At 52.0% G+C, this 14663-nt stretch overlaps 2 protein-coding genes across 2 annotated transcripts in view; one reads left to right on the plus strand and one right to left on the minus strand.

Moving 5' to 3' along the window:
- The first annotated feature begins 100 nt into the window (after window positions 1–100).
- On the plus strand, window positions 101–12981 carry LOC126869604 (homeobox protein six1-like). Its single transcript, XM_050626400.1, has 4 exons — window positions 101–5449; window positions 5748–6209; window positions 8272–8597; window positions 8673–12981. The coding sequence occupies exons 1-4, from the start codon at window positions 5109–5111 to the stop codon at window positions 8846–8848; spliced, it is 1305 nt and encodes a 434-aa protein (XP_050482357.1). The 5' UTR covers window positions 101–5108; the 3' UTR covers window positions 8849–12981.
- The window catches only part of LOC126869576 (cysteine-rich motor neuron 1 protein-like), a 155626-nt gene continuing 152399 nt past the window's right edge, over window positions 11437–14663 (minus strand). Inside the window, exons 10-11 of the mRNA XM_050626341.1 lie at window positions 14444–14644; window positions 11437–14344 (exon numbers count right to left, since the gene is read on the minus strand). Coding sequence (XP_050482298.1) covers window positions 14093–14344; window positions 14444–14644 — 453 coding nt within the window. The 3' untranslated portion in view covers window positions 11437–14092. The remainder of the gene's footprint in view (window positions 14345–14443; window positions 14645–14663) is intronic.

Raw genomic sequence — 14663 nt, forward strand, 5'->3', positions numbered from 1 at the left:
TCTTCGCGAGCGAGTGACACGTGCCAACGCCAAATCAAAATACCAAACGCGTGCCAACGCGCAATACGTAGGAGTTTCGTTTTAACGTGCGCGCGTCTTGCAAATGCATTCCGCGTTTCCTATCGTGCGAATAATATAGCATAGGTGTCCGATGTAAGAGAAACGAGGATACCACGTTCCTGCCGTTTCCATTTGATCGACGGCCCGTATAGTTGGCACGGTGCGACCGAGAGCCAGAACGCCGGAACAAAGGCTGTGAAACGTTAAAGAGGAGGTGGCGCGTTCCTTTCGATGTTTCGAGGACGTAGCAAACCCCTTTTAATCCAGCGACTGCTTACCATCGGGCTCGTTTCCCGCGCGACGCGTCCACTCGATGCGCGTTACAACAGGGACGATGACAGTCCACCGTTTCGACTACCCTCAAATCACCGAGCGCGCGCCTAACTAACCGTGTAATCGACAATTTCAGCCTATTAGGAGGTTCTACGCGTTCCCTTCGCAAACTACCTCGAACACGATTCCGTGGATACGCGCGACAAACTACGGCAAACAGCGATCAACGAATCTTCGTGCGCGTTCCTATTAAAATCGAAGCTCGCGTCGGATAAACGACGCGACTTTGGTTCTACGTTATGCCGAATTTGCAGCGTCGAGAAAAAAAAAGGAAAAGAGAAATACACGCGTCGAATCGACGTGGCTTTCTTCCCGAAGTCGGTAGAAGAATTCGTTTACGACCGATCTTTCGAGAATTTACTCGCGAAAGTGATAAGCGGGCCAGAATGGAGAAAAAAAGGCGGAAAGAAAGCACAGGGAAGAACGATGGTTCGGTAGGACAAATCGGTTTTTCGAATCTGGAACGCGAACCCACTGACACGGAACCGTGACATAAAGTGGGCAGTGACACATAAAGGGCATATTTTCTGGCATTAGGAAGGTCCTGAGTAGCTACCTGTGTTCACGCTTGTTCGCGCTTTCCAGCCGAAGAATCTCCCGCACCGATCTTTTTCCACCAACCGCGTTAATGGGAAAATAACCGACGGATTACGTCGCCTAATCCACTCGTCAACGAGATATCGCATTGTTCCGCGAGACAAGAGGAATCTTGCGAGATTCTCGATCGCGCCTCGTCTCTTCTCATCGCCAAGGATCTCCGTGATTTCGACCAACGATCGCGTGTTTTCTCGGGAACGTGTATTTTCTCGAGAAAGCGAATCGAAAGGGAAAAAGGAAAAAAAGAGGAGAAGAGGGACAGCGTGGACGTATTAGACGCTGCCTGTCACCTGCGTATGCAACGAGCACGTACGGAATAGCTTTCTAAAAATAATCGTCGACGATTCTAGTCGTCTCGCTTATACGCGATATGTACACGACCGCGCGAAGATAGCCGCTATCTCGACGAGCCGGTGTCCGATGTCGGCCACCAACGCGACCACCGCGTTGCGTCGCATCGTGTCCGTACTTTCGATCCCCGCGTGCCGTACGCGTCGCTTATTGTTCGCCAATATTCCTTTCAGAGATACGGTAACCGCGTGATCGCGTCGTACTCCACCGCGTAAGTACGCGTTTGTACGGAAATACGAGATACCCGATACGACCGGAACGCGGGCCATACAGAGATTCGTCCGTTTTCTCGCGAAATTTAACCCAAGTACGTATCGTCGTACCGCTACTGTATGCGTAGTTGGAACGACGGTTCCGGGCAGCTGACCGAGCTTAAACGCGCAGAAGCTCGGGGAAAAAGATTGACGTTTCGTTTAACGAACTTTACGCGAGGTATATATAGGTACAGGTATACGCGTTTCGACAAGGTCCGTCAGGAAAGGTCTCTACTTGCATCGGAGCGTTGCTCGCGTGCCACTTACAAACGCATCGTCGCAAAGCCCTCTGTGTGAGCTTTGTTCGACGGGTTCAGGTGAAACCGTAGATACTTGACATCGTGGCGGACAGAGCGGTGGAACGAGCGTCGTTGCGAAACGTCGCGCTTTCGAATCTACGAAAGGCAGTCCGGTTTAATTTATCTGGATTTACACCGGTGAAGATGCCAACAGGCTGCTTGCCGACGAGTTTCGAGGGGCTGAACGAGAGGACAAACGGAGGATCGTCGAGTCGATTTTGCACAGAGCCATTTTGGAATGCAATTAAACGCGGTACAACGAAATACGACGCTGGTGCTGTGCTACCAGTGACGGTGCTCCGCTCCGTTCCGCTGCGTTCCGCTTTGCTTCGCTCCCTTCGTTTCCTCCCTCCTCCTGTCATCCTCCCATGATCCCATCGTGGCGAGCCTTCGCCCCGTCCCCGCTGCCTCCTACTCGTCGAGCTACGAATACCTCCGTTTATCCAGGTACGAGCTCGCTGCTCGCTCTCCAACCGAGCGCGAGCTTTCTCTGTCGCGGCCCCTCGCAAAATCCAATCGTCTCACGACCATCGTCTTAATTAACCGGAAACCGTGTTTCCCGCGACTCGCCTTCGAAACGGCAGGAATTCCGCGCCCAGCGAATTTTCCGGCACTCCGCGAAAAGAAGACGCGAACGCACGAAAAGCGACCGACAAGAGGAAGAAAACGAAAAGCACGAGGAAGGGGAAGCGCCGGGAATCGTTTTGATAAGAAAGCGCACCCCTGTCCTACGGGAACTGCGCCACGGCATACAAAGAGGGTACTCGGGGGATGAAGGCGAGGGAGGGAATAGGAAGACGAGGAAGAGGAAGAGGAAGCGGAAGAGGGGGGAGAGAGCGAGCGAGAGAGAGAGAGAGGGGGCGGGAAAATGGCGGCTCGGAGGTCATCCGACACCAAATCGAAGGAGACGCCATCGCAAAGCGCGGCACCGCCCCTCTATCATCGGTTCTTGCCTCTGCGAGTGTTATCGTTCCGTCCGACGCGCGCTTTCCAAATTCCACCGACTTTTCCTATGGACGGCGCAACTCGTCGCTGGACACGCCGAGATGTCTCGAGTCGAGTTTCGAAATTCTCTCATAACCGCGACTCAAGTCCCGATCCGTCGTCGATCCGAACGATCGGTCTCTCCTGTCCAATAACCGGGTCCGAGAGGAACCGCGATGAGACGCTGGCAAGCTACGCGCCAAGAAGCAGCAAAAGGCCAGGGGAAAATCGTCGGAGTCTCGCGAGGCGATCCGTTTCTCAGCGGTGAAGTCACAGCTTCGGGGAGTGACGCGGTGGGCAATTAGTCGGAAAAGGCGGAGCGGATTCAAAGGATTGGCAAGGCGTGGCGGACAGGATCGAGATTTTCGTGGCCCGTTAAAAGACACGCGTTCGTTTGTCTCTGCCAGAACATCGGCTTTCATTGATCTACGTAACGCCGACGGTGGTCCGTCAAGCTCGATGCTATTTTCATCCGCTTCCTGCCGACGGACGAGACAAGGTCCTGGCAGATCGCGCGATTCTGTTACGTATGCGTATATACGTGTGTACGGATAAATATACGTATACGCGTCCGTACGACGCGTTGACCGCGTCGCCAGTCGCAAATCGCTTTCTCGATGGAAAACGCGTTTCGCCGTTTACGAAGCAACCCGGGTGGCGCGAAAACGGCGACTCGAACGACGATTTTTCCATCCTGTAAATACACGGGCCGCGGGGTGGAGAGAAACCGGCGAAGCACGCCGGTAGCGAACATCGCGTTGGCCGATAACAAGTTTTCCGCGCGTAAAATCACGCGCGTTCTCAGCCGAGGGACAGAGGAAGAAAGATCGGGAATAGAAGCGAGGCGGAAAGAGGAGGACGAGCGAGACGGGAGAATGGTTGCCGGTGTTGTGAAATTAATCGAACGCGAGACGCGATAGCACCACGTAGAATCACAACACGGTGTACGGTAACGTTGTCGCGTTCCGTTTCCGGTGTTTGTCGCTGGCCTTGCGCGGTCTCGGGCGACGCTCGCACTCGCTCGAGTCCCCGCTTCGTCGCAGCCTGCTCGCTCGCTCGCTCGCTCTCGACTTTCGAGCGGTTCGACTTGCCGAGACGGAAGCGAAGTCGCTGGGAATTTTTCTGGCAAGTCAGAATCTGACTGGGGACGCGGCAACGATCCGCACGATCGTTCCTCGAGTTGGTCGAAGACGTTCACAGGTGAGGAAACACCGGCGAGAAGAAGCCGGTCTCCGTGGACACCGAATGGGGTGGCTTTCGGTCGGGGGTAGAAGTATGCGCCGCCCCCGTGCTCCTCCAATGGGACGAGCTCGCGCGCTCCCCGGCGACCAATGGCGAGGACCAACCGCTTCGCTCCGTGCCGTGCTGCGCTCCACTCCTCGTCGTACGAGCGCGCCACAAAAAAATGAAAAAGGAGGCCGACTGGAAGACGAAGAGAGAGAGAGAGAGAGAGAGAGAGAGAGAGAGAGAGAGACAGCAGCCGCCGACAACCTCCACCGCCAACTGCATCGGCATTGGCATCGGTGCGGAGCGATCGGCAGTGCCATTGGCACCGCTACGATAATCGTACGAGTTGTCAGTAGCAGCAGAACCGCGTTAACGCGTTTCCACGCGGAACTTTAGCCGACAGTTTTTTTTACTCTTGCTCGTACGATTTCCATCGATATCGCGATCCGGTCGTCCTCCATCGACGTCGAATCTGTGAAGCAAGTGTGTTTCGAGCGGTGATAATCGGCGGATATCGGTGCGGTGTGAGCTGTTTGAGAATCGTCCACGGCCAGGATGTACGGGACACGCGACGATTGAGGAGCATCGTTTCTGGATTCGATGGAACTACGTCGCACCGGAGATACGAGTGACGCGCACCGGCAACGAGGATTTATGAATGAAGACACGAATGGCGGGGACGTGAATGAAGCGTGGTTTATCGAATAAACGTCGACCGTTCGAGCAGCGAATGCTTATTTTCGCGATAAGCTACGTCGGATCGTAGGTACGCACGGCACGAGTTGCAATCGCGTTTATTCTCCGATCGATAACGCGAGTCGACGATCGTGGTCGTCGCAGCTGGAACGCTCGAACGTCCGACGAACGCGGCGACGGCGGCGGCGGCGGCGGCGGCGGCGGCGGCGGTGGCGGCCGAAGAGAATTTTCTTGCGAAGACGCGACGCGACGCGACGGTGAAACGAGCATCGAATGATCGGCGAGAAACGGAGAATCGACATCGAGAATGCCCGATAGCTCGGACCAACTGTCGTCGCCGAACAGCGAGTGTAACAGCCAGATCGGTGGCATGCACCGAAACGCGTCCACCGGACAGTTTGACGACTCGTCGATGCCCGGGCTCGCGTTAACGCATCATTCGCATTCGCAAAACCTGACGACGGCATCGAACGGTAGCCTGCAATATCCTCAAGAGTTGACCACTTGCAGTTCCGCGAATACGTCTACCAATATCGGAAACATCGGTGGACTTTCTCTGGGAATTACGGCCAGTAACTATACGCCGGATCAGATATCTTGTATGTGCAAGGCGTTATCGCAGAGACAGGATATCGAGAAGCTCACGAGGTAACCATCGTTCCTTGTTTCGTATCTTTTACCTTCTTCTCTCTTCCTCTCTTCTCTTCTCTTCTCTTCTCTTCTCTTCTCGTTTATTTTCTTTGCCTTTGTCTTCCGTTTTACCGATTCGACTGGTTCTCGAACGATCGCGATCTCTTTATCGTCGAGAAATTCGCGTTTCAGCCGCGGCCATTTCATGATTTTTCATCGACGTTGTTCGCGGACTCGCGGTCGATTCGACGCGACGCGACCCGTCGGTCGAAGCGGATCGTATCTAAAAGGAAGACACGATGTGTTTGGATGACAGGCTCCTATGGTCTTTGCCGCCCGGCGAGTTGCTTCGTCGCGACGAGAACGTGTTGATAGCGAGAGCTACGGTGGCCTTTCATCGAGGCGCTTACCACGAGCTCTACTCGATTCTGGAGAGCCATCCGTTTTCACCCGATCGACACCCGGAGCTACAGCAGATGTGGTTCAAGTCGCATTACAGCGAGGCGGAGAAGATCCGCGGCAGACCGCTCGGCGCGGTCGACAAGTATCGGCTGCGCAAAAAGTATCCGTTGCCGAAGACGATCTGGGACGGCGAGGAGGTGGTGTACTGCTTCAAGGAGCGATCGAGAAACGCGTTGAAACAGTGCTACATGAGAACCAAGTACCCGCTTTCCGAGGAGAAGAAGAATCTGGCGAAGGAGACCGGCTTGACCTTGACTCAGGTGGCCAACTGGTTCAAGAATCGACGGCAGAGGGATCGCACGCCGCAAACGAGAACGTAAGTCCTTCATAGCGCGTTCTTTTCTCGTCTTGAAAATTCCTCGACGACGACGACGACGACGACGACGACGACTCCCGACAGAGATGCGAAAGCGTCCCGTGAGCGAAACTGTCCTGCATGGAGGGCACGTGTGTCAACGGGGGGTCCTCGACTTTTCCACCGAGCAACAAGTGTTTCGACATGTGTATAGGGACGTGCGTTTTTCCTCGAGGGTCTGACCGTTTTCAAGACGGTAAATCATTGCCCCGAACGAACTGCGTCTAAGGAAATCATCGGGGTATGCGCGCGATATCGACGGTTCGTCGTCTTGCAACGGGAAACGTCCCGATCCACGATTCGTTCCCCATCGGTCGAACAAAAGCTTCCTTTCCTCGTTTCTTGTCGTTTGGTAGAACGCTGCGAATCATCCACGTACGGACCACGTCGAACCCGTTCCTTTACGCTTCGTTTCGACTTTCCGCTCGTTTCTCCTCTCGACGTAACCTTTTTCTCAGAAGGTTTGCGGCAACGATCGGCCGCGATCGCTCGAATTTTGCCGCTACGTAGATCGCGCTCGTGCAAAATGGATAAAGGTAATAGGAGAGAGAGAAAGAGAGAGAGAGAGAGAGAAAGAGAGGAACGTTGTTATGGCTACGACGACGTGGCTCGGTCACGGTCCGCTTTGGACCGTACGCTGACGCGACGTCGCTCGCTCGCTCGCTCGCTCGCAAGTCCGCGACCGCTGTTACGCTCGTTTTGCCACCGAGTGTTCCATCTTCTGCCTTCGCTCGCGAGAGTTTTCTTCGCGAAACTCGCGCAGAGGTTCGCCGAAAACGTGGTCGTTTTCGGTCGCGACAACGCTTCGGTCCGAGCCTTCCTTCTCGTTCCGCCCCTCGCAACGTCCCACTCCCTCGTCAAAACCTCTACGAAAAGGAAACGCGACGCCCTATTACCGTTTTATGACGCAGCTTCGGTTACGTCTCTCGTTTCACCATTGAGCTGTTCGCACTACCAATAGTTTACTACATAAAGGCCACGACCGGCCCTCTCCGACGCTATTTCCATCTATCTCGGCCGTCGTTCCCTTCCGACAACCTTGTTTTTCCGTTTCCTCGTTTTCGTATCGTTCTTCGACCGTCTCGCGGCGCTTCCTCGTTTCGATTCGCGGCCGGTTAGCACGCGATTAATCGCCTCCGCGTAGGGCGCGCCGCGGTCGCTCGCCGTTGATGCTCGAAGGAAATCGGCTGCAGTCTGCAGGCTGCTCGAGGAGCAACGGAGAAAAAGGAGAGACGCGTTTCGAAGTTCAGACCTTGGAACACGACCATAAAAATGCGCGCAGTTCGTGGCAGGGCGACGAGGGAAGGTCGACGACGGCGGAGCGGTATAGAGACGAAACGGCAGAAACCAGTGGTCAGGGGCGGAGCTGGTTGCACATGGACCACCGTGCGTGCACGTGCGTGTCGTCGACATTAACAACGTTAATACCAACGCTAACGTACAACACGTATACGCGGTTTCTAGCGCGATTAGCCGTGCGGAGATGGACGACGGCAGTGCGGCGGCCGGGTGACGGGGAGAAACGTACGCGCGTGCAAATGGCCGGGGAGAGTTTCTTACCATCGACCGCGGAACAATGCGTCGCGAGCAGCCTGCCTTTGCTCTCCTTTTCTTCTTTTCTCCTTCCGACCTTCTCCGACGGTGTGCCGAGAAAATTCTCGGAACGAAGGAACGCGTGTGCACTCGCGTGTGTGCGTGCGAGTCCCTAATCGTCAGGTCCCTCCTAGGCCAAGGGTCATAGGTTTTTTCCGACCCGTAAGACAATGAGGAACCTCGCATATGCTTCTCGGTTCGAGCCTTTCCCTCGAATTTTCATCCTCGTCGGGACTCGTTCATGGGACGGACGCGGAGATTTATGACGGGTCAAGAGCAATTTCTCTTAACGGCGTTCTGTTTCTTCGTCTAGGCCGAGCGCAGCCAGTGCCGCGCGTGTCTTTCGCGTATTCCAAGTCGAACGATCGACTTTCGTTCGAGTATCACGTCGCGTGCTGAATTCGCCTCTACACCGTTTTCCTCGTTTCAGGGATATGCTGCCGTTAAATTGCCAGAATAACGCCGGCAACGTGATCGGCAGTTCGGTGAGCAACGGAGAAAGCATTCAATCGTTGCAGAGCATCGATTCGAACGGCACGAATCTAGCGATGTCGCCGCTCTCGACGATGAGCATGTCGCCGGTCGCCGTGAACCCGTGCAGCCCGATGGGTATGAGCCCCATGGCTCCCCGTCATCCCAGATACGCGACACCGATGGTCTCGTCGTCCGTGCACACAACGCACCCTCACAGCGGCGGCCTCAGTCCCATGAACGACGTGAAAGCGCTGTGCTACGGACGTGGAATCTGCGAAACCGGTAAGCTCTCTTCTTCCATCGATTCTATCGTCGATCGTCCGTTACTCGTACGCGATCGAAATACTCTGGTTTCAGGTAAGGACGCGGAACAGAGCTCGGTCTATTACTCGAGTCACTCGAGCATGCATCATCAGTATTACCAGCAAACGCATCATCAGATGATGTCCAGCGCTCATCACTACCAGCATCATCAACAGGGCATGCCGACCGGATACGAAATTACGCTTCCGCCCCCTCAGCACTCGACGTGACCAACCGACTACGAGACCGATCGAAACGACGCGGTTCATTCAGGCCAAGCCGACGATTTGTTTGCTCGTGTCCACGCGTTTGCCTGACTCGGTGTGGTCGCGCCTCTATGCCCGAGCAACGTTTGAAGGAAACCGTGCGACTAATCCTATCGATGCGCGATCCAACTGCTTCGTTCCTAACGCGCGTAACGTTCATTGTACATTTTTCCCATTCGCGGACGTTACTTTTTCGAAAAGCGTAGAAACGATTCGACGCTCGCGCGATCACAAACATCGATCGTGCGCGTGTTTTTCAGCCAATCGAGGCGCAACCTCTTGCGTAAAAGTTCTGGGAGGAGCCTCCCTCGGACGAGAACTGGTTTAACAGGCGCACCCTTCTCAAAGGTGTTCGCGATGGAGTCTCGTCAGCTGCTCCTCCCTCCTCTTTCTACGTACGAGTAAAACGACCGCGCAACGAGCGCATTTCACGAATGCAAATCGATAACGCGTCGCTGCGCCAATCACTTCCTCGAGCGTACGTCTCTTCCTTTCGCACAGTCTCCTCGTAAATTCTTATCCGAACGCGTAACAGGTTTGCTAGAGTGAAACGTGGCTGCGTGGCTCTTCAACGAAAACGAGCCGCTTCCGACGAAACCTGCGCCGTTCTCGCAGCTACGATCCTTTCGTTTCTCAATTTCGATTCGAGCACGATCGATTTGCGCTGTTACTCCGCTCCGAAATTTCGATTCTTTCGATACGAAGAAGCGACTTCTGCTAGGGTACTCGTTTAGGGTACGTGCGTGTGCGCGTGTGAATGTTCGCCGATGTACATACGTATGTGTAGTACGTATGCATGTGTGTAAGTACGTGTGTACGCATGTATGTATATATATAGATCGATCACAGTGTTCAATCTCTGGTGCGAAATATATTTTTGACCGTAGAATCGAGCGTACGAACGGACAATTTGCCCTTCGATAACTCGACTCTCGTGTCCCGAAAGAAAAGAAACGATCTCTCGGCAAACGATGTATCGCTTTGACGAAAATTTATTGTACAACTACGAGCGCGAGAGCGTGAGACGCGTTAGATGTATAGTTAAGTAAATCATAAATCTGTGAATCACGTTTCGATTTTTGTTACACCAAATTTTCATGATCCTTGCCTTGTAACGTTCGCGTTTCTACACTTTAATGGCACGCGCGCGCGTTACTAACGTATAAACGAGAAGATATATAATCGATCGTTCTCCGATTGATCCATTCCTGATTCGAATCACGTACGAGATTAGTCGTTGAAATTTTAAAACGCGTATTGCGAAATAGATATTTTCGGCGACATTATCGTCGGGAAACTAGATTATCGACCGTGGGCAACGTGCCGTTAGCGTCCTCTTTTAAAACGCAATGGAACTAGATTCGTACGGCACGCTTTTTCCTCGTTACCTTCCGTTCCTTTCGATTTACGATCTACGAGTTTCAATAGCTTTCGAGACTGGCAACGAACGTACACGAAGATGCATTCGATCCAGCGATGAAATTGTTTTCGATGACGCGCATGTACATAGCTTATTTATATTTACGAGTCTGGAAACTAGTCGAACGATTGATTGAAAAGAAAGGCGGAAACATAAATTAGGCAAAAGATCTTGTTTACGTTTCGTCGCCTTTCGACGTGAAAACGATGTCAAATATATATATATATATGTTTAGATAACGTATCGATTACAATATACACGGTACAACATATGAAACGTGTTATTCGATTTATGCTTTGATCGGTATGAAAGACGTATCAAAACAAGAAAGATGCACGCGACTCGAAACCCTATCGCTTTGTAGTCGTAAGGCGATCGAACGAACGGTAAAGCGGAATAAATCGTCGGTTAATATCGAATAACGCGAAAACACGAATGCAATAGGAGACGCCATCGATCGATTTCGAAATCAACGAAACAACGATCGAGTGCATCTTGAGATAACCAAGGTAATTTTAACTTGTACGATATAACGAATCGTTCAACAACTTACAATCTGCTCGATCTCATCGATGATAGAAGAGAAGCGACAGAAACGAACGAGACGCGTGTTACGCTTGCTAGTTGCTTCGTTTGGTTAACGGTTGCGCGCCATTTACGAACTTACCCGATAATGACGTACGCTTTCTTACCCGTGGCATCGCGGTCTACCATCAACGCCATCTACAGAAAATTTCGAGTACTTCGGAAATAATCGACGCGTTTAAACGTTCCTCGTCTCTGTGATTCAAGTACGAGCTTTTTTCTTTTTGGATTCGACTTTATATTCGATCTTATAACGGTGCCTGTCTCTCGTTAACGATGGACAACGATGGACCACCTTGGAAGAATCGTATTCACGGAAGACGAAGAGCCGGGCTTTCGACGTAAAAGGACGTAAAAGGATCTCGTGTACCATCGTATCGATGAGTTTATCCCGAGTGAATAGGTAATGTACGTGAAACGAATTATACCGATTGCTTTCTAATTATTCGACGAACGTAAAGTAGCAACCCTGCATGCGTTACGTCGAAGGTACGTGGAACTCGGTGGTGAAGAAATAAATTACCTATCAGCTCACGTACCTCTCATATACAATATATCACATATCAACAATTTTATTTAGTCTCGTTTTATTTAACATACAAGAGCTATCTTTTAAACATGACGCACGATTTCAATATGCATACGAGTTTGCATATATTAAATAAAGTCTAGGTTACATTGATATGACATTTCGTTACGGTGAAACTGTACACAAAAAGGGCGCGCAAGCACGAGACTATTCGTTTCTCGGTGTCCTCCTCGGTTGGCTGCTTTTCACCGCGTCTCCACCGCTCCGTGCTGAATTTTACTACTTTCGCGAACGTTTCGCCACAACTCCGACGATCGTAGTACTGGTCTCGTGCTTCTCCGCGTTAGGCGGAGGCGTTTCGTCCTCCATAGAAAATGTTCGGGCCAACAGTTGGGGAACGGCGAGCAGCGAACAGCGAACAGCGAGTTCAGCCAGAGATTTCCAAGACGGGACTAGATGAGATACTCTATTCTCGTTTACACGTTTTGGCAGCGGAACGCGCAGTAAGAACGCGGTGAAGAGGGAGAAACGACAGAGGCTCGCGCATCGCTGTCGCGCGTCACGGGAACATCGTACGAACCTGTCGTCGATACATATTGTCTCCAACGTACATTTACACGTACGAAATACAGTCTGCGATTAATCGACGATCGTTCTACATACGGTAGACACGACGCGCGCGCCAATACGCGTACACGCGGACAATTTTAGCGTTACTAGACGGTAAACGGTCAGAGACGATGTACAATAAGACGCGAGTGTCGCATTGGAAAAATATATGTACGCGTTAAGTTTAGGAGAGAAGGAATGATAAGACGAGGTTCTAGGTGCGGGCACGCGCGTTTGCGTCCAAGCACAGAGAGATATGTTTAATATACGTTTTGCACGACAAATCGGTTATTTCGCGCGTTACAACAACGATCGGCGTCGACGCGCCACAAACGAGACGCAAACGAAATTCTTTCGTATTTCCATTAGGCTACGCTGTTCGAAGGCAATTTCCTTCGATCGCCACTTTTATCCTCTTTTTCTCTGTTTCTCTCTCGCTTACTTATACTACAGCTATACATGCATCCACGAGTAGGCGCTCGCAATCTTCCATCTCGCTTCCCCTCTCGCTTCCCCTCTCGCTTCCCCTCTCGCTACCCCTCTCGCTCGCTTTTTCTCTCCCGTTCCTTTCCGCAGTTTCCTTCTTTCGCAGTAACTAAGTACATTACAGGCTATGTCATAGCTGCGTCGTTATCGCTGCTGCGCGAGATACACTTGCCGCGTGATATCGAGTCTGGAAACGAGCACGATACACCCGAACGATCTCGTAGAACGCGCGCATCGCTTGTTAATATTTAGCAAGTAACGCCGCCGGGATGGCAAGATTGTACAGGGCGAGTAGATTTTTCGGATAGATATGTACAGGTGTGTGCCGAGTGAAAACGGAGCGGTGCATATTCGAAATTGCTCTGGATCAAAATCGAAAAGGGTGGGAAGGGGGAGGTGGCGGAAGACGCTCGACGCTTCTTTTATCTTTCGTTAGAAAAAGATAAAAGAAAAAAGAGAATAAAATAAAACGGCTGGTACGCGGGGAATTTGGTCGCGCGGTTGCTTTTGAAATAAGAACGTCGCGTTTAATCGAAGATAAAATACGCTCGATCCTCGCTCGAACGTTTCACAGCGTTACGTTTCACAGAACGAAGCATAGACGACGTCTTCGTGTAGGAACAGTCTCTGTTTAAGCGGCAGGATTAAGCCTGCCAGCTTCCTGACTGTTCGTACGAATGGGAAAAGGATTATTATTCCCTCGTCTCGCGCGGTCGCTAGTCGATGACAAATTACCAGATTACGACGATTTCATCGGGAATGGTGCAAGAAGATGGCGTGCTATTCCGTAGTCGAAGATCTTCCGCGTCGACAGGATGCATCGTTAGAGACGAACGCAGCTCCGAGAACAAGGGACGTCGTTTAGAATCGTTGATCGACGACGTTCGTCTTTGTCCCTTGGATTCTCGATAGAACAAAACGCGTTCCACGTACGAACACGAGAACGATAAGAGGGAAGGGGAAAAGGCAGGAGAGTCGGTGGAAAAGAGGAGGCGTTATACCAAAGGAAAATAGGGGCAGAGCGCGTGGGAATGGCGTGGAAAGTGGCGAAAATATGACGCAAGTATCGGCAACGCGAAACACAACGATGGTCCAGAGATCGAGGAAACTAATACTACGACTAAGTTAGGATGATCTCTACTAAGTTTATCGTTAGCGTATTTACTTCTGTTTACCTCTTCGTGATAATCACGCTAGCTTTTATATTATAATTTACACATCGCAACACGACATCGCATCGAATTAGGGATGGGATTGGTAAGGGGTGCGTCTGAGAAGGTACCGATGGCCGTGGATCACGGCTTTCAACTTCGGTAACAATGTTCCAATTGTCTTCCCTTACGATCGAAAAACCGTCCGCTACTTACAAATAATACTGAATCTACAATATGGTATTTTTAACCGGTCGAACAGCAGGTTCGGACTCGCTGGCGGCGGCCGCGGTTTCTTCGCAAATATTCTCTCGTTCGGTCTTCGTTCTCTCGTTCTCTCGTTCGACGCTGTGCGAAGACGTAGCCGGCGCTTAAACACCGCCTGTCCAACCGTGTCTCGTGTTTTGGCCGGTTCGTCAGACAGTCTTTTACAAAGGTACGATTTTCTCGTTTCGATGCACCGGCGTGTCGTACGCTGGCACGCATTTGTAGTACTGCGGAGGATAGCTGGAGTAAGAGGCGTCGGATGGCGAGAGACGAGCTCGGAATCGGCCGCGAACGATGTGAACGATCAACAGCACGCAGAGCAACGTCAATATCGCGATCAAAGTGATCGGTACCGTGCCCCAACCTTTGCCCGCCGGATGATGTCCGCTGATCGCTCCGTTTCCTTTCGACGGCTGAAAACAAACGACAAATAGCGATCGATCGTCCATCCTGAGAACTCGTGGAGAAGTTGCCCGGCAAGTTGGCGAATTGGACGAAGTCCGCGAGCTTACCGTAATTGGACAGACTGGACAACAAGTTCCCGGTTGCGGGGGCAACGGATCGTTGCAAGCTACCGAGCAAACAGTCTCTTTGCAGCTGAGCTTCCCTCCGGCTTCGCAGGTGCACGAGGTACACGAGTTTTGATGCCAGGTCGATCCTTCCGGATGCGTTCCGTTAAGATGGTCCATGCAGGAAGCACGACAGCGACACATCTACGGATCGATCGTATCG

Source organism: Bombus huntii, chromosome 9 (genome assembly GCF_024542735.1).
Source record: "Bombus huntii isolate Logan2020A chromosome 9, iyBomHunt1.1, whole genome shotgun sequence".
NCBI lineage: Eukaryota > Metazoa > Arthropoda > Insecta > Hymenoptera > Apidae > Bombus > Bombus huntii.

What these genes read in the sequence shown, in the direction of transcription:
- LOC126869604 (XM_050626400.1), top strand. Translation starts at nt 5,109, where the DNA reads ATGCCCGATAGCTCGGACCAACTGTCGTCGCCGAACAGCGAGTGTAAC. An exon ending in GATATCGAGAAGCTCACGAG is followed by an intron (nt 5,450 to 5,747) that starts GTAACCATCGTT and finishes TTTGGATGACAG; the next exon opens with GCTCCTATGGTCTTTGCCGC. An exon ending in CGCACGCCGCAAACGAGAAC is followed by an intron (nt 6,210 to 8,271) that starts GTAAGTCCTTCA and finishes TCCTCGTTTCAG; the next exon opens with GGATATGCTGCCGTTAAATT.